At 42.3% G+C, this 23669-nt stretch overlaps 1 protein-coding gene across 9 annotated transcripts in view; it reads left to right on the forward strand.

Moving 5' to 3' along the window:
- KMT2C (lysine methyltransferase 2C) overlaps nucleotides 1–23669 on the forward strand; it is a 301422-nt gene that overhangs the window by 228065 nt on the left and 49688 nt on the right. For 8 of the 9 annotated variants that reach the window (XM_090047709.1, XM_090047708.1, XM_090047707.1 and 5 more), the window contains 10 exons: nucleotides 3734–3864; nucleotides 6800–6986; nucleotides 10173–10277; nucleotides 10651–10698; nucleotides 11886–12023; nucleotides 12211–12243; nucleotides 12328–12447; nucleotides 20487–20625; nucleotides 20876–21087; nucleotides 21250–21323. In XM_090047709.1, the coding sequence (XP_089903835.1) occupies nucleotides 3734–3864; nucleotides 6800–6986; nucleotides 10173–10277; nucleotides 10651–10698; nucleotides 11886–12023; nucleotides 12211–12243; nucleotides 12328–12447; nucleotides 20487–20625; nucleotides 20876–21087; nucleotides 21250–21323 (1187 nt within the window). The remainder of the gene's footprint in view (nucleotides 1–3733; nucleotides 3865–6799; nucleotides 6987–10172; nucleotides 10278–10650; nucleotides 10699–11885; nucleotides 12024–12210; nucleotides 12244–12327; nucleotides 12448–20486; nucleotides 20626–20875; nucleotides 21088–21249; nucleotides 21324–23669) is intronic. The other variant, XM_090047711.1, reaches the window with a different exon arrangement.

Below are 23669 nucleotides of genomic sequence, written 5' to 3' on the forward strand. Positions count from 1 at the left end.
GTAGGGGCAGGAGCCTGAGCTGCAACAACCACCTGGGTAGGGGCAAGAGCCCAAGCCACAGGAGCCACCTGCTCATGTTAAGTCTGCTCATCTTAGAATTGCATAACTGCTGTAATTCAGTTTGTGCTTATTACATTGGTACATAGCATCAAGATGGATGCTGTTGTAGGCACTTAGGATTAGGATTCAAAAATGACCATAATAAATTGGACAAATATTCTGAAATAAATAGGATGAAATGCAGTAAGGAAAAGTGCAAAGTATTTGGGAAAGAACAATCAAATGCACAACATATGGCATGATGGCTAGGTCGTGGTACTGCAGCAAAGATCTGGGGCGGATATAGAAAATCTCAGTCTGAGTATGAGTCAACATTGTTCTCCTTTTTCAAAAACAGCTAATAGCAAAACTGGAATGTATGAGCAGTAGTGTTATACAAGTCAGAAGAAGTAATTCTTCCACTTTATTCAGCACTGGTGGGTCCTCGGTACTGTGTCCAGTTTTGGGCATCATGTCTTGAGAAAGATGTGAACAAACTGGAGAGAGTTTAGAGAGGAACAGCAAACTATTAGAGACATAGAAAATATGGCACTTTAAGGAAAGGTGAAAAGAAATGGATTTTAGTGTAGAAATGAGAGAACTGAGGGGGAAGTTTGTAAGTCTTCAAATACAAAAAAGGTTGTTAAAAAGACTATATTGATCATTTTTTCTCTGTGTCCACAGGGAACAGGACAAATGATATAGGTTTAAATTTCAACAAGACACTTTTAGATTCCATATTAGGATGAATTTACTAATTTTGGGGGTGGTTAAGAGCTAGGACAGATTACCTAGGCAGGCTGTGAAATCTGTCACTGGCAGGTTGAACAGCCCTCTGCCTAGGGAAGTTTGCACTGAGATGATTCTGCCATAGGGAAGGGGTTGGACCAGATCAGTGATTCTCAACCAGGATGCCACTGTATCCTAGGATGCTGTGAGATCCTTTTAAGGCTGCCACATGGTACAGCACAGTATTAGCGCTGTTAGGTATCCAACACCTACACATGATTCACAAGATAAAACTCAGAGATTATGAATTGGAGTCTATAGTGGTAGAAACACATCTGACCTGCTGTGGTCTTTGAGTTCTTTGCAATATAAGAATTGTTCTATTATTTTTCTGTAGTCAAAAAAAAAACCCCTACAAACAAAACTTAAAGGTAAGAGGTGGTATTTTTTGAGGAGTGCCTTGAGTCGAAAAAGACTGAAAAACCACTGGGCTAGATGACTTCTTGAGGTCCCTTTCAGTCCTATTCTTTTGTGGCTCTAAAAACAGAAGTTTTGTGGGAAAGAATATATGAAGAGGGGACAGTGAATGGAATAATATTTTGATCCATTCCTTGACTGTCAAGCTGACGACTACAGTTTTTCCTAGTTACTGACTTTTGAGGCTACCTCGTGTGCATTATCTTAACAGTTCAGAATTCATAATAGTAGTCTACAAACTGTGAACAGCAGCTCCAGGGTATAACTACAGGAGTCTGGCTAAAGTTTTGATAATGGTTCTTCTACAGTATGGTATAATGCATTTTGTTACCTAACAATGTAGAAGGTGTATTGACTTTCCCAAGTAACTTACTGTAATAAGGTTGGGTTTTTTATTATTATTTTTTTTAAGTATTGCGCTTGCATGAAGTGGCTTCACTTGTCGGTCTCAATAAACTGTTGAATGGATGATTTGTCATACCACAGTGTTTTGCAGAAAAGTCTTTTATTTGTTTGTTACAAAAACAATTATTGCCACTTTAGAATGACTTATTCAATAAATACTTTGTTCTTTTTCAAGGGCTTTTGTGTACTTTTAGCAAAGTCTTCAGCACAGATCTATTGTAGTATTTGAAAAAATTAATTAAGTAGCATAGATTACAAGAATAATTCTGTCTTAGTCTTAAATAAAAAGAAGAGAAAAAGTGCTTAGGAAATCATCTTGACCAGATTCCCCATGTTTCATCGCCCAGAGAAGGAAAACAGTGGTACTTTCTGTTATATCAATAAATCATGTGGAGGGGGAGCAGAGGAGACCTCTACTGCTGAATGTAGTAGAGCAGAACCACTCTAGTACGTGGGTAAGGATCTGACTAAGAGTATTCGAAAACCATAGATCTGTGTACAGTAATTTTTATGCAATGATTCAAAAAGTGTTCAGCACCTTTTTATGAAACATTTCTGTTCCCCACATCTATTCCAGGTCAGAATTCAGCTACTTTACTGCTCTCTATTAGCACTACTGAACTAGAATGACTAGGGGAGCTTGATTCTTTTCTGCCTTTATTCAGTATTAACAGAATTGTCACTTCTCAACTTTTAAAATTTCCAAGTGGAATAAATTTGTTACGGAAACTGAAAAACGAAGAATTACCCCAAAGGATAGGGCTAGGATCCAAAGTGACCTCCCTGGACTGGAGAAATGATCCACAATCAATGAGTGAGGTTCATTGATTGAACAAGTGTAAAGTCCTGCACTTGGGGTGGAATAGTTGTATTAAAAAATACAGAATGGGGAATTAGTACCCAGGTTGCAGTACTAAAGAGAAGGACCTGGGGGTTATGCTAGACCATAAGCTGAATCTGAGTCGCCAGTGTGCACTTGTTCCAAAAAGAAGCCAACAGCATGCTGGGTTGTATAAACAGGAGTGTCACGTGTGAATCACTTCCTTTGATTTGCTTATGTCTTGTGTTGTGTCAGATTTGACTGTATAGTTTTGCTAAAATGTGAGACAGTGTGTTTGTATAAGATGGCTTGGATAGGAATGATCCTGCCTCAGGCAGGGGGTTGAATAAATGACCCATGGAGGCCCCTTCCAACCCTGCTTCTCAATGAATCTGATTCTTCTGTTCCATTCAGCGCTAATGAGACCTCACCTGGAGTCAAGTTTTGGGCCCCACACTTCAAGAAGGATGTGCACAGTTAGGAAAGAGTGCAGTGCAGAGCACCAAAGATGATCAGGGGCCTGGGAGATGAGACTTATGGAGAAAGGCTAAAAGGACTAGGGTTATTTAGCCTGGATGAGAAGACAGAAGGGGAGTTTGATAGCAGTCTTCAAATACTCAAAGGGCAATTATAGAGGGGATGGAGATTGTGGCTGTAGAGGACAGGACTGGGAGCAACAGGTAAGCTGTAGCAGGGGAAATTGAGGCTGGAAGTTAGGAGGAGCTTTCTGACTATAAGGGTGGTCAGGGATTGGAACAAGCTAAGTTGAAAAGTTGTGGACCCTCCATCCTTGGAAACTTTCAGAAGCAGGTTAGACAAACACTTGGCTGGGATAGTTTAGTCGGGGATGATCCTGTCTTGAGCAGGGGGCTGGACCAGATGAATTTGTGAGGTCCCTTCCAGTCCTACTTCCATATAATCCTATGTTATTTTCACACAGATCTTTTAAAGAACAGTTCTGCTCTAATAACAATGAGTCTGCAGTGTACATATAGCTCATTTTAAATGACAAATTTCAAATGTGTAGAGGGGGCAGGTGGCACGCAAGGGAGTGATGCATTGTGTATCCTCTCTTAGGTACCTCTGACAACCCTAACCCAAATGACCAAGTGCACCTGGGTTGATAGGGGGATGGCTTTCAACACAAGTATGGAGCAAAAATCAAGCTATACGTTGGGATCCATAACAAGACAATTTTGTCAGTCTTCCATCATGTCCCTGGGAGAGAATGTTAATATATTCAGGCATGAATGTTTTCCTTAGGTTGGACAGAACAGCTGCCGGACACACCAGTCGATGAGTCTACCGCAGTCTCTGAAAATACTGAGAAAACAAAAAAGCGTTACAGGAAAAAGAAAAATAAACTTGAAGAAACCTTCCCTGCATACTTGCAGGTATAGTTATTGTCTTACATTATCCACTACATAAAATTGAGGTTTGCACTTGCTGAATAAGTCTTTACTACATTTGAGGAATAAGCAGTTGTTTTCTGTTATCTATTTTTTTTTATTCAGCTGAAGTAAAGTATATGTATGAGTATATATAATATGTTGTGTATCTAATGTCAATAATACTCTTTCAGCTTATAGCCCCGTTTGCTTCTGAGAGATAATGTATAAATAGTTTCATAGTTTCATAGTTTCATAGTAGCTAGAGTCGGAAGGGACCTAGGTAGATCATCTAGTCCGACCCCCTGCCTTGGCAGGAAAGAGCACCGGGGTCAGATGACCCCGGCAAGGTGCTCATCTAACTTCCTTTTAAAAATCCCCAGGCTAGGAGCCTGCACCACTTCCCCTGGAAGCCGGTTCCAGGCCCTAGCTGCCCTGACTGTGAAGTAGCGCCTCCTAATATCTAATCTAAACTTACCCTCCGCCAGTTTGTGACCGTTATTCCTGGTCACTCCTGGCAGCGCACGGGGGAACAGGGACTCCCCCAATACCTGCTGATCCCCCCTGACCAGTTTGTAGCAGGCCACAAGGTCCCCCCTTAGCCTTCTCTTGTGGAGGCTAAACAGGTTCAGGTAAGGCTCTGTGTTCCTTTTTCCTGAGAAACTGAAATACTGCACCCTTCATTTGCATATTTGTGTATATTGAATTCTGTCAAAAGACTTAGGCTGAACCTGTCATTTCTCTTTGATATTATTAATATTTCTTTACAGAAAGATTTGAGAATACTGTCTGGTGAGGGGGGAAAAAAGTGCATTTAATATGGATAGAGAAAGATCCCTCACTAAGACTTTTTCTTTATTAATAAGAATGGCTTTTTTTTAACATGAGCTCATTCTCATAAAATATAGATTAGGTTTATTGTGTTGTTTCTTAGTTCATTAATGCAAGGAAAAGCTGACTTTTTTTTTTTAAAGTACAATTTTACCAATCAAAAAATGCCATGGCTTTCTAGGGCAAAATTAAAGATGAATACAATGAATAGATGAATGAACAAATAAAACATCTCAGCTGACAGAAGTTGGCTTGAAGATTCTATAGTCAATTGCAAAATCAGTGTATGGCTAATGTACTTTTCAGGACTCCAGTTTCGGCAAACGGTGTCTGTTATTACAGAACAAGGAGCAATGGTCTCAAGTTGCAGCAAAGGGAAGTTTAGGTTCAATGTTAGCAAGAATTTTCTTACTAGGAGGAGTAAAACACTGGGACAGTTACCCAGAGAGGTTGTGGAATCTCCATCCTTGGAGGTTTTTAAAACCCAGCTAGACAGTCTTGGCTGGGATGATCCAGTTGGGGATGATCCTGCTTTAAGCAGGGGGTTAGACTAGATGACCTCCTGAGGTCCCTTCCAACCATAACTTTCTATGATTTAATATATATGTCTGTTAATGAAACTATACATTTTCACTGACCTCAGTTTTTGTGGGGCTGATGCTCTTCAATGTAATTATATCTGCTGCTACTTAACTTCCTAAAAAGAGATGGATGGTTCCTCTAGTCTGGCACTCTGAAAACTTCCATTCAATTCCCTGTTCATCCACAGGCTTTTTGTAGAGTCTTTGAGCTTTTCAGTGATAATTTCCTATTGCACAGGAGGGTCGCTTTGAGGATATATAGTCTAAAGGTTGTGAATTGCTCAAATGTTATGGTAATGGATTGTACAGGTATCTAAAACCTGTTTATGCAGGGGAGAAATTTTTTTCTTTATAATCTAAGGCATAAATTTGAATCAGTAAAATTATACCAGTACAAGTGCCCCACCACTTCCTGTGCACTGTACATATGCCCAGCCTCACTCCCTAGAGTGGACACTTTTATTCCACAATATGTAAATGGCAGGGGGAGCAGATAACTGTATTAGTATATAAGTTTATAAGCTTTCATGTGTAGACAGCAGAGGTGCACCATGCATCAGTCCCATATAAGATCAACACTGATATAGGGAAAATTGACAGCATCAAAAATTGGCTTTTTTTGCCTGATGTGGCCAATAAATGCCCTGTGCACGTGCGCAGCTGCAGCATGCACATAGGCAGGAATGTAGCCCAGCAGCTTGGAGAGCAGCATTGACTGGTAAGTCTGCTGTAGGGGAAGGATGAGAGGAGGGAAGGGGTGTGTGGGGGGAAGATTGAGGCCCCCATGGTGAGCGGGGGCGTGGGTCACTGCTCAGCCAGGGCAGGATGGGCGCGGGATGGACCTGCAAACAGCACGTCTGGGGTGCATTGGGGAGGAGGGGTGCTCCCACCGCTGCACACCCCGGGAGGGGAGGATTGGGGGGTGTGCCACTGTGGGGTTGGCTGTTGTTGCAGCTGGGGACTGCACCAGGCTCTTCCCAGTGGGGGTTAGAACGTGGTGGCACTGGGGGGCTGGGCCAGGCTACACTCAGGGTGCGCAGTGGCAGCGCTGGAAAGGAGGTTACAGGGGGCTATGGCAAATTTTGGGATGGCTGCACTCCCCCAATCCACCCTCCCAGCTCCACTGCCACCTGCCCCGAGCGCAGCCTAGCCCAGCCCTCGCCAGGAAGAGCTTGGCCTCGCCCCAGCCCTCAGCAGCAGCCCACCTTCACCCTCACTCATGGCTCCATGCCATGTCCGCCCCACCTGAGCAGCACCTGCCCCAGCCCCACTCCCTCCCTCACCACCAGGGCCTCATTCTGTACCCCCCGCCACTTCCTCCGCAGCAAACTTACCAGCTCAACACTGGTCTCCAAGCTGCCCAACTGCACATTGGAATCAGATCAGTATTGGCCAGTATGGCTCCTTAAAAATCGGTCATCAGTATTGGCTCAAAAAATCTCTATCTGTGCAACCCTAGTAGACAGCATCTTAGACACAGGAATTTTTGTAAATTGGTTTACTTAATATTTTCTTTGTCTTTATTCTAGGAAGCTTTCTTTGGAAAAGATCTCCTAGATACCAGTAGACAAAGCAAGCTGAGCCTAGACAATTTATCTGAAGAATCACTTCCACTTTCATGTAAAACTAATCTGGCCACTAATTTCCTGGATCCATCTTCTGACCCCCTACTTAGCTCAGCCTCCAATCCAGCTCAAGCAAAACCGGGAGCTCAAGGTATACGAAACTAAAGTTAGTGATAACTCAGTAATTCTTGACATGTTTTTACTCTGATACTTTCCTAGTTTTTGTCTCTTTGTTTTTGAAGCATCCACTTTTTGCCTTTCTTTAACTTAATCTCACGGGACTAATTTTATATTAAGTGATAATCCACAATTTGGTCTTTGTTCTAGAGTCACTAACACATAGATGCAGATCCACGGCTCCCTAAGAAGAGCATCAGTGACCCAAGAACACTCACTTTCATGTGCCTTACTGTTATTCTCATCAGTCCTCAATTATAATGTCAAGATTTACGAAAGTGATGTAGGAAAGCAAATCTTATATTATAAGTAGGCTGAAATAAGCTAATTAGGAAGGCTGTATCAAAAACCTGTTGAATATTAACTTTAAGATGTTTATTGTCTAACTTTTAACTTTGCCTTTTTAGCTGGACATTCAGATTTTTTTTGCTTTATCTTGTGCCCCCCAGAGCTTGAAACCCCTTTCAAGCTACAGTTTGTAGCAAGAATGAACCTTTCACTTGCTGCAAAAAAATGTTGTGTGTGTTTGCTATAACAAACAACTCTTATAGACAGGAAGTTTCATTCAAGGAAGCAATATAAAAAACTTTTGCCCAACAATCGTGGTGTTATGAGCATCCTTTTCTCAGTGTCTAAAAGCATCTTATTTTGTTCCTCTTTCACAAGCTATACGTCTGCATGGCAACGTCTATCTAGGCTGCTCCTTATTGCTTTGGAACCTGCTCTTCCCTCTTCCCACAGTTAGTTTGAAACAGCCCATATTCCATAATTTTTTTTGTAGGCATGCTGCAGAAGACATCTGTTTGAATAGAGTTTCTGGAGAACACTGAGGGTATGCTTTCAGGATAATGAAGGTAGTAAGTAGGGGTGCATACACACATACAAGATCGACTTAAAACATGGCAACTTAACTAAGTTGACTTAAGTAAGTCAATTTAATTTAAGCCATGTCAGAACATACACACGTACAGCTCCTTCACATGTTGGCAGCCACTTCATAAGCTAAATCAAGTTAACTAATGCCACTCAAGATAATACACGTCAGTTGACTCTGCTCCACATATGTGCGTATGTTCTGACAGTTAAGTCAACTTAAAGCTAAGTTGGCTTAAGTGTCAGAACATTAGTATGTGTGTACACCGCCTAGCTGGCCAAGTTTCTGTGGAATTTACTCTAATGCTTTTGGGATATAATTAAGTTATATATTACTGTACCACTAATAACATTAGGTGTCTAGAGCCTCGGGTAGCCATCTTTATTATTTTAAATCTTACTCTTGACCTTGGTTGGAATAAAAACAAATACCAGAAAAGTGAGGATAATGACGTAGAAGCAGAACTGTGTTCTGTTAGAGACCCAGAAGAACAGGCTAGTCATTTTTCCCTTTTGTGTTGCGTGAGTTTTCTTCTCCAATCCAAAACACCCAAGTAAGCCAGTGCAGTCAAATCATTCAATTGACACCATATGTGACCAGCCCTTGGCTTGGATCTGCAGCCGACTAAAACAACGTGGCTGTTTCCAGCATATGCTGAACTAAAAGGGTAAAAAGAATTTTAAAAATCCTCTAACATAGATGGGAAGAAAACTTGGAAAAAGTGATACAGTAAACACAACAGAAGTGGAGTTGGTCCGTATGAAAACAGTCCACAAAGTTGATATTTATTATCATACCACACATACCTTTTCCCCAAAAATCAGAGTGTGCATCTTAAGTGGGGAAGCTGATTTTGTTCACTGGAATAGAAGCCAGGGTTCTGTAATTGCTGCCACTCCCCCCAGGCCAGCAAGCAGGAGGGATGCAGTCCAGGTTGAACCATTTCACAGCTGCTACCACTTTAACAATAGCTTTGAGCATCTGTGAATTACTTTAATACTGTAGCTTTTGCCTGAAGCAGCCACTGATCTAGCTGAGAGTGACTGAATTGCTGCATGCAGTTAGCTCTTGGGCACAACTCCTGTAAAAAAAATAAATAAATAAATAAAAAAATCTTATTTTCTATGTGGTGCCTTCCAAGAACAAGGCATGTGTTTTATTTGAGGGGGTGTGGTGTGTGAGAAAATATGGTAATCTTGCCTAGAGTTCTCTATCTTCACCATGAGCCATTTCCAGCTATTTAACTCAAGTTTAGATTTTATTATTACTACTATTATTACGATTGTAAAAAGGCAGTTACAGTATTCAGGATTGTGCCCAGGCAGCTCTATTGAACTATGACATAGGAAGAATATTACAGAAGATAGGAAAGCTGTTAACTCTGGCTGGATGTTGGTAAATTAGATTTTTTTTTTCTGTTCCATCAACTCTTTGACCAGATATGCATCATCAGGTGGGATTTCTTGAAAGCTAAAGCATGATGAGCTGATCCTATAGTTACCCAGTCAATAAGCTGAGCTCATCGACACTACTTTAGGTGCCAGAATCCTTCCATTTGCATAATTACTGCTGTGAAGCTAAAATGCCAAAAGGTAAACTTGCATAACAAGAGCAGAACTAGGTGGTTGTTGTTGTTGCTGCTGCTTTTACAGCATTGTGCTTAGTTCCAGAAAGTCTTTTGTAGCACCAAGTACGCTAAGTAAATAAAAGGTTTCCATAACTGATGTATTTCTGCACCACTTAAAGTACTCTCCCCTCCCTCCCTCCATTATGGTGAGTCCTTGTTCTTTATGCACACCAGTAACTGTTCTCCATTGATATAATTGCCTCTGTAGTAGGCACAGAGCAGTGCAGAGTAAGTGGGAAACGTTTTATCTTCTGAGGTTGTCTTCTGAGGTTGCTTCTGCTTTGCACAGGCTCCACAACAGGCAAAGCAGTGGAGACTGGGGCCATTGTCATGTCCAGTCTGACATTTACCCTGGTACAGTTGTTATCGGAGTAGTGGGTTCAAATTAGGAAAAAAGACATTTTCAGATCAGAATAAAGTCTAGCAAACTGAAGTAGTGAACTGCTGTAAATCCAATCCCTGTGTGTTCTCTGTATATCTTTACAATTCTCTTTGGTTTTTCTTTCCCTAATTCATCCAAACTCTTCCTTGCAACAGGTCCATGCATTATCTTTTCTAAAATCAAGTTTTTTCAGAGCATGTTAATAGCTGGGCAGATTACCAAAGAAATCTTCAAAGTTCATAGTTGTACTGATTTTAGTTTCTGTTGCCTTCTGTAGGTACTTCTGATGACCCCTTAGCTGATCTTTCAGAGGTTTTGAACACGGATGATGATATCCTTGGAATACTTTCTGATGACTTAGTAAAGTCTGGAGATCATTCAGGTATGTGCTTTCAAGACTTCTTTAGTGGCTGTTTTCTTTGTTCTCTTGATTATAGACAGTCTCCATATGTTATGTTGACAAGGTATGCTTTGTATGGCTTTGATATATATGTAATTGTTGTATCTTAAGTATACTTCAATTTCAGAAGTTCTTTTATCTCCTGCTTTTACAAAACAGCTTTTCAATGTTTTATTTTACTTAGCCCTTTGCTTTACTGCTTATGAGGAAATAAAAATAGCTGCTGTTGTCTATCGTACTTGCATAGCTTTTTCAGCATGCAGCTGTGTATGCTCTTGGTTTGTTTTCCTTTTTCTTTTTTGATTTTTTTTTTTTGCGTTATAATCATCCATTTTATCTGGTTTGGGTCCTGTAGGTCTTGATTTATGCACTTTCCAGGTTGAGAACTCACCCTCCCCATTTGGTAAGAAACTAAACAATGGATGATCCATCGTTAGAAGTAGTCCTCTTTCTTAGTGGTTTCAGCCAAAAAAACCTCTGTTTGTGCATGCATAGATGTTAGTGCTCCTTTACTGTGTCACTAATTCATTGTTTTGTTTTCACTAGCTTTCTGTTCTGTTTGCATCTAGCACTACTTGTAGAATTTGCACCGTGCAACCGATAGTGTTTTAGATATAGTTATCTAAGTTTTTTAATAGCTGCTGTTTTTGTGTTTCATGATACAAAACTATTTTTGTTTGTTTCTTGCATATTTCCAATATTACATAGAGTAATAGTATATAGCTCTTACTGTAGGGAGATACTTGACTTTAATTCAAACAGGTTTTTATTATGCTAGTATATGAAGCATGAATGAAAAGGTCAACTTCAGTCTTTTTCTTGTAAATGGCTGATGATTTGTCACCTTACATATAATTTCTAAAGCATAGTTTTATGATGACTAGGAAAGACATGCTACGTTATTTTTGAAAGTGGCTCATATTTGTCGCTGAAAACTTTTAAATACAAATGTCTGTTCTGTTTTTCCAAAACTCTTTTGCTTCAGAGACATTTATTTAACTTTTAAATGGATCCAGCATTTCATATCGTAAATAATATCGTAATTTCTCAACGCTGACAAATTATATTTTCTAATTTAATACAGAATATTTTTAGACCTTTATTAAAAGTAGAAACTCCTGCCATTATAATACAGGCCAGATACAAACTGTATTTTAGTAAATGTTTAGTGTAACAAAAGGAATCATGGCACTTTCAGGGCATAGTTAAGGTAATATGTAGCTGCTAGAGGAAATGCCTGTCTTTTTAAAATGAACACAATAAAATGTACTCAAAAGATTAGATGAGATGTAACTAAATTTAGGGATCCCATTATAAGAAAATTTGCTTCAAAGTCATCTAATATAGCCATTTAATTAAATTACATTCCTTTCTCAAACTGTGAAGAAAGCTAAATCAGATGTTTCTGGTTTTTATTGATGGTCTTCCTTTACCTTCCAAACCAACTTCTAGATTTTACCAGATCTGATTTAATTTACAGTCAAAGTGTAACCGAAGAAGTAGAAAATGTTTTTGGGGGGTTTTTTGTTCTCTCTCCTATGTCAGTAGATTTCATTGTTTTTAACTGACATCATATTCTTACCTCTTCAGCTGGACTAGATATTGGTCCCATCTCGGATGATCCTTCCTCTCTGCCTCAGCCAAGTGCTAATCAGAGTTCACGGCCCCTGAGTGAAGAACAATTAGATGGAATCCTCAGTCCAGAACTAGACAAAATGGTCACTGATGGTAAAAACCTTGTCTTACATTTTCATCACTTTTTAAAACAGTTTAAGTAAACATCTATTTTCTAACATGGCTGTTGATAAATTTCCTAAATCAGCCCTTGGACTTACCATTGTCAAATTAATTATATTGCACTATATCTAGAATAATAAAATTATTGCTAATTCTGTATTGTTTTTATTTTGCCCAGGTGCAATTCTTGGTAAACTGTACAAAATTCCAGGTATGTGTTCTTGAGGTTTGCAATCCCTTTTTAAGTATAGTTTATATGACAATATCAGCCAAGTTATACACAGTGTTTTTGCAGAGCTGGGAGGAAAAGATGTGGAAGACTTATTTACTGCTGTACTGAGTCCTGCAACCACTCAGCCAACTCCTTTGCCACAGCCTCCACCCCCACCACAGTTAATGCCTTTGCACAATCAAGGTACGTTCTTCTGTTTCATTTAAAAGCAGTGTGGCAGCCTGTACAAAACCAGTTTTGGATCCTTTACTATATAAAAGGAAGCCATGTTAGCGAAAATGCTTCTGAGGTCTTTTCAACCTATCTGGACGTTAAGCGTCTGATATATGGACAGATTGATTTTGGTATTAAGAGAGGAAAAATATTTATCATATTTGCTTTTTTGTAAAATACTGGGCAATTGGGCAATTATTCTATACTACTTTAAGTATTGGTGACAAGGCTAGTCTCCTGTTCTGATATTCTGTTCTTTTACACCCTGAGTAGTTCTAAGTAGTCCAGCTTTCAAATCAAGGAGTTTGACTAATCAGCCCCTTAATTATATTATTTTTGTCTGTAAGACGGTGTGAGTGTGATTTATTATGCCTAATTTCTATTAAGAGTTCAGTTTAAGTTGAGTAGCATTGTTCAAACAAGAAGAGGGGATTAAGAACAGGTCCACAACATTTCAATTATTTTTGTCTTTTCTATTTCCCCACTTGTACTTTCACGTGAATCAATACAAGATGCTGATACCTGCACACTGGAAATCAGGGACTAATGGGTTTTTTGAGTGTAGTTGCAAAAGCAAGCCAAACACATGTTTTCTAGCATTTGTCTATTGTGGGTGCCTGTGCACCTCAAACAGTTGAGCTCAGAGAATTTTTTTCCCTATCAGTACCCCAAACAGTACACATGTTTCTTTCTTCTCCTCATGCTCCGTACCAAGGATGTGAAAGGCTTCTTCCTCCTCTTAAGTTCCTTTCAACCCCTTGCGGCAGAGCTTCCGCAGTTTTTCCAGATTGTATGCTTGGCCTGCAGCCATTTTTCAAATCCTGTGCTACTCTATTTTTTTTTTCAGACTATTTTTAGTTTACTTTTTATTCTTTCTCCTTTTGACTTCCAGTTTCCATCAGTTTTTCAGTGAAACATAAGACACTTCTGGTGTGTCCCATTTTGCTTCTCTAGCTGAGTAAGGCTTCATTTTTCCTCATCACTTTAGCCACTGAGTCAGCTTCTCTGGACTGTCAACATCTCCTACAGTGCCTCAATTTGAGCTTTGTCCCTTCTTTGAAGAGACTATGTGCCTTTATTGTTTTAGGCAGTCTCCTGTTTCTGGGGAGTATACCATTTGCAAATCTGTTATTCTGTGCACCTAAAAGGACCGTGAGGGCAGAGTCCAAATCCATGAGGTTGGCCTCTGACTGTACCTTCTGCAAATGAGGGCCATAGCTTGCAAGCCAGATAGTGTCATGGACCACCAGTCCTCTCTGGTCACTCTAGCAACAGTGGGCAGAGGCCAAAGCAAGGAAGAGCAGCCCTCCACTTAGACTGTAGCAGCCGGCTTGTGGCCAGGGGCAATTGCATACCATTAGCAAAATACAGACTAGATCAAGTCTCTGGGGAACTGGCACGCCATTAGTAAAATGCAGCCTGGATCCAGTCCCTTTGTAGGCAGGAACTCCAGTGGGTCTACACCCTATGCTCTAAATTTAGAGCATAGGGTGTAGACCCACTGGAGTAGAAGTTTCCTGCCACCAGCCCCAGACTTCTCAACTCCAACCCCACTGTTGAGTAGGGAATTGTCTTGATTTCTAAACCTATTGAGTCTGTCAGTTGAGCTCTTCTCATTTGATGGTTCCTTTATTTCTAAGGAGGTTTATGGTTTCAGGTATGCCCACCCCATCTTGTCCATCCTCCTTCAAGGAAGCAGCATTGGCCCTTCATATCACAACTTCATGCTTCCTAGTTCCCTGTCTAGGGGCTGCAAAGACCCTTTCTCCATTCCCCAAGCAACAGGCAGAGTATTTAATGAGGCAGTCAAGAGGCACAATCCACTTCCATTTTCCCCTTCAAACCCTTTGGAATGGGATGACCCACTTCCCGCATGCTTGCTCACACAGCACAATAGACCACTGGTCTTAGATGTATCGCCACCTTTGGTTGGAAGTGTGCCTTCTCCTAATCCCCTCCCTACCTCCCTTTTCAAGGACTGTTCTCATGAAATTTTGCTTTCAGCAGAAGTGTCCTCCTTTCTATCTTTGGGGGTCTATGAAGAAGTTACTTTATGACAGGAGAAAAGGGCTTCACCCTGATTACTTTCTGGTTCCAAAGAGAAAAGAAGGATAGTGCCCCATCATACCTTCAGCTCACCACCATCTCCTTACAGGGTGTATTTACATGCTGTTTGTGTATAAATAAACTCTGGAGCTTATTGCTCCAGAGTTTATTCCTCCCGGGCACCACACCTGCACATGTGCCCAAGAGTGCAGCACATTGAGCTGGGTTGGAGCAGCCCTGGCTGGCAGGGAGCCTGGGGGGGTCATCCTGCCAGCTTGGGACTGCTCTGATCCAGCTCATTGTGCTACAGAGGGGCTGGTTGGGGCACGAGGGTGCTTCAGTACAGGGCTAGCCAGCAGGCAGCTCCCTCACTGACGCTCGTATTCCAGCCAGCTGGGGCTGTGTCTACATGTGCACTGCTGTGGAGTTTTTTAAATACAACTGTACATACTATCCTGTTGGGGAATAAATTAATTTACTGCAGCCTAATAGGGGCACATATGCAGACACTTGATGTTTACTGTCGTGTGTAGATGCGCCCACAGAGAGTTTGATTCATGGTAGAAAGGGCTATGACCATTACAAGGTCCTCCTGTTTGGACTCTCAACATCCTTAACAGTCTTCACCAACATCCTCATGGAAATTCAGGCACTGCTCCCCGTGCTGTATTTCACCTGGACAAGATTTCCCTCCAGACTTGCCTCAAATTTCTACCTAAGGTTATCACAGAATTTCACTGTAGCCAACAAATACACCCACCATAGATTTCATAGACATTAGGGCTGGAAGGGACCTCGGGAGATCGAGTCCAGCCCCCTGCCCAAAGGGCAGGAAGTCAGCTGGGGTCATAGGATCCCAGCAAGATAAGCATCCAATTTACTCTTGAAGGTGTTCAATGTAGGTGCTTGAGCCACCTCCGCTGGCAGACTGTTCCAGACCTTGGGGGCTCGGACAGGAAAGAAATTCTTCCTTATGTCCAGCCTGAAACGGTCTTGCAGGAGTTTGTGACCGTTCGACCTCGTCATCCCTTGGGGCACTCTGGTGAACAAATGTTCCCCCAGATCCTGGTGGTCACCCCTGATAAACTTATAGGTGGCCATCAGATCACCCCTGAGCCTACGCTTTTCCAAGCTAAAGAGTCCCATGGCTCTCAGCCTGTCATCGTAAGATCTGTTTTCCTGACCTCCAGTCATGCGCGTGGCTCTCCTCTGGACTCTCTCAAGCTTCTCCACATCCTTTTTGACTTGTGGGGCCCAAAACTGGATGCAGTACTCCAGCTGCGGCCTCACCAAGGCCGAGTACAAGGGGAGAAGGACATCTCAGGATTCGCTCGAGAAGCATCTATGGATGCACACCAGCGTTTTGACCGCTTTACTAGCCGCAGCATCGCATTGCAGGCTCATGTTCATCTTGTGGTCAATGATGACCCCCAAGTCTCTTTCTTCTGTAGTGCTATCCAACATAGCGCTGCCAAGCCTATAAGGATGCTGCAGGTTTTTCCTCCCAAGGTGGAGAACCTTGCATTTTTCGGTGTTAAACACCATCAGGTTCTCGTCCGCCCATTTGCTGAGCTTGTCTAGGTCAGCCTGGATCACCCGCCTATCTTCTGGCGTGGATGCTTTGCCCCAAAGTTTGGTGTCATTGGCGAACTTGGCCAGTCCACTCCTGACTCCAATGTCCACATCATTAATGAAGATGTTGAACAGGATGGGTCCCAGGACAGAGCCTTGAGGGACCCCACTGGTCACAGGGCACCACGATGAGTGACTGCCATCAATTACAACCCTCTGGGTCCAACCACGGAGCCAGTTTCCCAGCCAGCGGATCGTGGTGGAGCCAAGGCCACAACTGGCCAGTTTGGCCAAGAGGTGATCATGGGATACCAGATCAAAGGCTTTTTTGAAGTCAAGATATATGACATCAATCTCTTCTCCCTTGTCCTTGTCCAGTCGTCTTCCCGGATCCTCCCTTCCAGGTGTGTACAGGATTCATGTGAGGAAAGCCTTGTCTTTTCCAGAAATCTCATCTGTTCATTCCCAGACCCAAGAGATCAAAAGATGCATTGATTTCTGCTCAGAGACTATCTAACTGGATCTTGGATGGTGTCAAGTTGTGCCACAATGTCATTAAGATGGAGCTAGCAATGACCCATTTTACCAGAACCCAGAACATTTACAAGTTTGATGCCTAGCAGTACTGTGATACTAGTGAGGCACATCTGGTGAAGCAGTCCTCCAGTTGTTCTTTGCTTAGTAACCTGGGACCAGGTTCCAGGTGCAATGAGTATTGTCTTGGTGTCATGCACAATGAATAAGCATGTGGACAAGTGAATGAAGGAGAATGAGAAGTCACTTACAGGAATGAGAATTGTTCAGACATGTTTACATGCTACATCTTGCTACTTCCTTCCCTCCACGGAGTTCCTGGCACTCTGGGATTCCATGGCTAAGACATAATGGAGAAACAGAAAGTACATGCTGCTGTCTATGTCTTTGGCACGGATACGAGGAGATGCAGAATGTATGCGCTGGGAAGGCACAACTAGGGCAAAATATTTTCCAAGCTTAAGCGTTCATCTGAGCCCATAGTGGAACGTTACTCCAACTGCATCTCACGGAGCTCCAGTTTACCAGTTAGTAGCTTCTCATCCTCAAACCAGGATTCCGAAACCAGGTTACATATAAAACTTGTTTAGAATAGCTACTTTGAATAGCTTGTTGGGTTTTTTTGTGGGGAACTTCTGACATATGTATTCTGGACTTAAAGGTTTTCACTCTGAATGCCCCATCAAATGGTATTTTTGTTCCAAGTTATTTATTTATTTAATATGCACAAGTTTAAACAGAAGCATTATTTCTCAGCAGCAGTCATCTTTGGTAGGGTTGATACCAGTTAAGGTACTATAAGATGGCAAAAAGTCCTAAAAATTAGATAATTTAAAGCAAACAGTGATGAGGTATGGAGTTAAGTGTTAATAAAGATAGCATGTTTCCCCGAGTGTGTGGAGATAACATCTTCAAGTTATCAGTGGTAAGTTAATCTGGTAGCTGTTCCAAGTGCAATTTTTCTGGTTTAGAATTCAGTTCAGTTATGGATTAATGATTCACTTCTGTGTGATGAAAGCTTCAGTTTCTAATGAGGAAACCCACCTCAGATTTTAGTTCATTTTGCTATTAGAAACTTAATTACCAACAAGATTTAACCCCTGTCTCTCTCAGGCAGACATCTGATTTTGCAGCAGAAATCAGGGGTCTGATTCTCATGTCCGTTTTCCTGACTTGACCTCCTGATAGCATAAGGCAAGCTACTGATCAACAATGTTCTCCCAAGCCCTGATCAGGAAACTTTCACCCAGTCCATCCAGACAATACAAAATCATAGAAATTAGCGTTGGAAGGGACCTCAGTGGGTCATCTAATCTAATGCCCTGCTCAAGGCAGGACCATCCCCAACTAAGTCATCCCAGCCAAGGCTTTGTCTAGCCAGGTCTTAAAAACTTCCAAGGATGGAGAGTCCATCTCTTTTCTGGGTAACCTGTCCCAGTGTTTTACTATGCTCCTAGTAAGAATTTTTTTCCTAATGTCTAACCTAAACTTTCCTTGCTGCAACTTGATACCACTCCTCCTTGTTCTGTCATCTGCTGCCTCTGAGAACAGTTCAGCTCCATCCTCTTTTGAACCCCCTTCAGGTAGTTGAAGGCTGCTATTAAATCCCCTCTGTCTCCTCTTGTCTAAACTAAATAAGCCCGTTCCCTCAGTCTTTCCTCATAAGTCATGTCCCCCAGCCCCCAAACCATTTTTGTCACCCTCTGTTGGACCCTTTCTAATTTGTCCACAACCTTTCCGTAATGAGAAGCCCAAAACTGAACACAGTACTCCAGTCTCACCAGTGCTGAATCACTTCCCCTTGACCTGCTGGCAATAACCCTACCAATGCAGCCCAGGATACGTCAGCCTTTTTGGCAACAAGGGCACACTGTTGGCTCATTCAGCTTATTGTCCGCTGTAACCCCCAGGTCCTTTTCTGCAGAGCTGCTGCCCAGCCAGCCAGCCCCCAGCCTGTACTGGTGCATGGGATTGTTCTGTCCCAAGTGCAGGAATTTGCACTTGTCTGTGTTGAACCTCATGAGATTTCTTTTGGCCCAATCCTCCAATTTGTATAGGTCACTATGAATATCCTTTCCTACACTGGGAAAATAACCCACAGAACACAAGACAATGACCAAAAATACAAGAGAACCGTATAGTGTTCCTCAATAAATGTATCTAATTTCAGAGATACTCTTACATTTTCAAGATGGAGGGCAGGGCAGGGAAGGGCAGGGCAGCACCTTAGAGAGTAACTGGTTCAGAGAGGCTTAACCTTTCATTGGCAACAGCCTACTTCATGAGATGCTCATGCCTCTCTGACCCAGTTAGCCTCGAAGGGTGCTACCTGGCCCTGCTTTCTGCCTGGCTTCAGTCAAACGCAGCTAAGTACCCCTCCCTGTGCTTTTAAAGAAACACTTCTCTAGGCAATCCCAGTTGCAGTGACTGAGGTTCAAAGGTCAGTGTTACACCAAAGTAGGAACATCTGGAAAGGCTGGTGCTAAAAAAAAAAAAATTCTATGCTAATATTTTAATGATACAAATAAAATGTTCCACCCTAATAGCAGTATAACATCATTCAACTGGGCACTTAATTACAATATTGAGACACATTTGACTAGATTTACCTATTCACTGGTAAAAAAATTGTAAAACTACAGAAAAAGGCATTCCGCCATCACACCTGCACACTCTGAAAAGGAAATGCTAAAATTAGGTGGTTAATAATACTTGTGAGAGGCTGTATGCAGCGCCTTCGTGCTTGTTACCTGGCACTATACATATGTTTTCCTTTTTTGTTTCCCTGAGTGCAGCGTTGGGTCAGGATATAATCTGGCAGATCAGAAAATAATGATAGCTGATGCTGTTGCCAGCAACCACTGAATAGGCATTTACCATATCTCATTTAAGGGAAATAATTGTGACTTAAAAAAAAAATCACAACATTTGGTAGTCTGGAATACTGTACACCTGACCCTGGGCTATGTTTTCTTCACCAAATGCTTACCAGACAATTCAGTCATTACACTGGAGTGAATCCGCTGTAGGGGATAACATGACTGTTATCTGTTATAGTCGTACCCAGAAACCCTAATAAAGATTGGTTTGCCCTTGTGCTTCTCAGCCCTTATTTATTTAGGCAGCCACCAGCTCTCTTTGCTATAAAAGCAGGGGGTCCCAGGTGCCTTGGCACTGGGACCCAGGCTCTCGAAGTAAAATGAAAAATTGTGCAAATAAGCACTTGATCCTGGATGCTGTTGGGCAAAAAGACCTGGGCAATGGTGATGGCAGCAGTGTGCTTAGAACCAGGAAGCTCAACCCCTCCATCCTTAGCAAGGAGGGCACAGGCTCCTCCCCCTTTGTCCCAGATGTGGGGCATACTCCCAAATATAACATGAAAATTGTGAGAATAAACCAAAGCTCTGGGGGCTGTTGGGCTCTTTCTAGCAAGTGTGAGGTTGTTTTCCCTTACTGTTTTTCCAATTATTCGGTTATTATACAGATACAGCTCTCCTGTCTCCTACAACCCCCCGAAAAGGAATACCTAGAGGCAAGCTGTAATTAAATGGCATAAGATAGTGTGAATGAGAGGATTAATTGTCTGGTAAATCCTCAAAAAAAATCCCCCGTTTTACGGAACTCTAGTGTACGCAATGTTGAGAAACAATGGAAGGAAATCCCTTAAGTTTGTGGATTACTAGAACAAAGCCTGTTTGTAAATCTTCTCCAGAAAGCTAAGGTCAGCATTATAAAGTAGGCAAGGAAATTAGGTTATCATCAAGCAAAGGTCTCTTCCCCACTAAAGTTTGTCTCGTGCACTTTACTCTTCAGGTGCTTGCTGTTTACGTTGGTAACATTAATCTATTTCTCTCTAGGGGAGAGCGTGTTTTCGAGAGTACCACTTATGAATGGCCTGATTGGGCCAAACCCCCATCTTCCGCATACCCCTCTGGCTCCTGCAGCTGGATTAGGCACTTTCTCTCCTATAGCACAGCCACCATATGCTGATGCCAGGTGAGTCACGTGAAGAATCTGAAATAATTCAGTGTGAATATGGCCAGGCTGAGATAAAGACAGACTGGCCAGCGAACATTTGAAATGTTTAATTCTTGACATTGGCCTAAATAGTCCTTAAAATATTTATGGTGTTGTCTTGCTAAAATACATAATTGATTGCCAGTATAGCAGAGTGATGAATTTGAAAATGGATTTTGTATATTGAGAAGAGTCTGTGAAATAAAACAAGTCTCTTCTCATTTGTCAGGGATAAGACATCGTTTAACCCAATGGTAAATGATCCTAACAGTCCGTGGACACCATCGGCCCAGCCTATGGAAGGAGAAGGGGATACAATGTCCAATGCTCAAAGAAGTACTCTCAAGTGGGAAAAAGAAGAAGCACTAGGTGAAATGGCAACAGTAGCACCAGTTCTGTACACAAATATCAACTTCCCCAATTTAAAGGAGGAATTCCCAGGTAAGTCAGTGATTTATCTGCAAAGGGGCACACATTTTATAACATCTCTATTGCGTGCCATTTTACTCCAAAAACTTAACCACTTCCCTGTTTAAAAATTGTCCTATAAAGTGAAACTTGTCAAAACTGCAGATTAACACAACATATCGGTTTTGGTTGCAGACTGGGCTACAAGAGTAAAGCAGATTGCTAAACTGTGGAGAAAAGCAAGTTCACAGGAACGAGCTCCCTATGTGGTAAGGATACTACAAACTGCATTTGCAGACTCTGAGAGAGAATGAAATGTTTCATTCTACAGGGTTGTAGCTCATTCAGTGTTAGGCTCTAACATTACTGGTTCTCAAAGATTTTAGATTAACTTATAAAATCTTGTTTTTTGCCCATCGGTCTTAATATAAGGTATTGTATTAATGTATCTAGAGGGCTAAGCTGGGGTCAGATGCCCCACTGTCCCAACCATTTCTTCATCACCCTTGATTTGTTCCCCAGGTCCTCTCCTTTCATTTTTCATCTCACTTGTACTGTTCCCATTGCAGATGGAGAGCAGAAGAGAATTTGCTCTTTTTTTTTTTTCTTTCCAGGGATCTCATGCTGTTGCATTGTCCATCTTCTGATCTTTCTTGTGCCCACTCATCTCCTGCCTTAACCTCTTGTTCTCCTCTGCCTCTTTCCCCTCATGATACAAGCAAGCTTTTGTCTCTCTTACCTTGGGGGAAAAAAACCCATCCTGATCCTACTTACCTCTCAAATTACCACCCTATCTCCCTTCTCCCTTTCTTCTCGAAGTGCAGTAAACATGCTTGTTGTTCAGTACCTGATTCAAGTTCTTCACCACCAGTTCTGCTGCAGACCCAGGACACTTTGCTGGAAAACTCTTGTGAACATCTCAAAAGGGCCTTTCTTATTGACCTGAGAACGGCCTTTGGCATAATCAGCCATGTTCCTTTACTTGAAATCTTGTTCTCCCATTGCTCCCATTTTCTTCATTGTGTGTCACAGGTGAGCAAAATACAGCCTGTGGGCTGAATCCAGCCTGCCAACAGATTCAGTTCAGCCCATGGGTCGACAGCCACCAACTCACTGAATCTGGCCTACAGTTGGCCGGCAGCTCCAGCAATCTCATGGTGCCAGGCAAGCAGTTAGGACTGCTTCTGCCCAACAGCATCAGCCCTTGACACAGCAACATCAGCTGTGGACCCAGATGGGGCTTCTGCTGCAGCGGTCAGGCAGCAGCATCAGCTGTGGATGCTGCCAGCAGCTTCAGAAGACCTGACAGAACCTGCCAGTGGCATCCACTGCTGCTGCTGATGCCTTCCTGGCACAGCGCAAGCTCCACCCAGAACCTGCCGGCAGCATCAGCTCTGGCCCCAGGTAGGAGCTTCTGCTGTGGCAGGTGGGTGGCAGCACCGCTGGCAGGTTCTGCATTAGGGCTCCAGAGCCTGCTGGCTGTGCCCACCACAGCTGCCACCACCACCTGTTGGGCATGGCAGAAGCTCCCACTTCAGTCCACAGCTAAGTGTCAGGACTCCTGGTGAACTACAGCTCCAGCCAGGTTCTGGAAGGAGAGCAAGAAAGAGTGAGAGAGAGCGAGGGAGAAGGAGAGCGAGAGAGGAAGAGAGAGAGATGGATGTGGCCCTCAGCAAGTCCCCAAAACTCATTGCATGGCTCTCCAGCTGAAATAATCATGCACCAGTGTTGCATCTTCCTCTTCCCTTGAGATTTGAGAGGTTCCCACTGGTCTTTCTCTCCTCTCCCTCTGTCTTCTCAATGCCTTCTCTCTGGTGATTACTCAAAAATGCACTTCTCCATAACCAACCCAACTCTTTATGTCTACACTAAAATCTCAGTGTCTCTTTGACTTGAAGACTAGTCAAAATCTCAAGCTTAACTTGGCTAACACAGAGTTCCTAGTCTCTCTACAACCAAGCCCTGTCTGCTTTCTCCTATTTCAGTTACTGTGGCTAGCATTGCCATTCTGCTTGTCACCTGTGCACCTAGTTCAGTTTGGACTTCTGTGTGTCTACATCCAGACAACATTTAAGTCTTGCTGTTTCTTTATGTCTAACATCTCTAATGCACAACTCTGCCTATCAGTTTAAGCAGCAAAAACTTTTTGTCCAGACTTTCACTATCTCACATTTTGATTGCTGCAACTTCATCTCCTCTACTTTTGACAAATTCAGTCTTGCTATACTGACAGATCTCCCAAATGCTACTGCAGGAGTCATTTTCCTAACCCATGGCTTTGATCACCCTTTGTATGCATCCTTCTACTGGTTCCTCCTCCTCTATTGCTTAATACTAAAGCTGCTCAGCTTTCAAAACTATTCAGAGTCTGCTTCCACCCTCCCATTGATCTATCATTCTGCATTAAGAAGTTAGCTACTACTTCTGATCAGCTTCCATCACTTGTGTTAGGTTCAGACAGGAACGTTGTGCTTTCTTGTGCTGCCCATTATTCTTGGGATGGGCTCTCTTGAACCACAAAGCAACTCTGTGATCCTCCTCCAGATTCTACCTTAAAACTCCTTAGATTTGATGTCTAGAAAAAACCCTGAAACATTAGATAGCTGTTGAGCTAA

The sequence above is a fragment of the Crocodylus siamensis genome, chromosome 5 (genome assembly GCF_052110815.1).
Source record: "Crocodylus siamensis isolate JL-2025a chromosome 5, ASM5211081v1, whole genome shotgun sequence".
NCBI lineage: Eukaryota > Metazoa > Chordata > Crocodylia > Crocodylidae > Crocodylus > Crocodylus siamensis.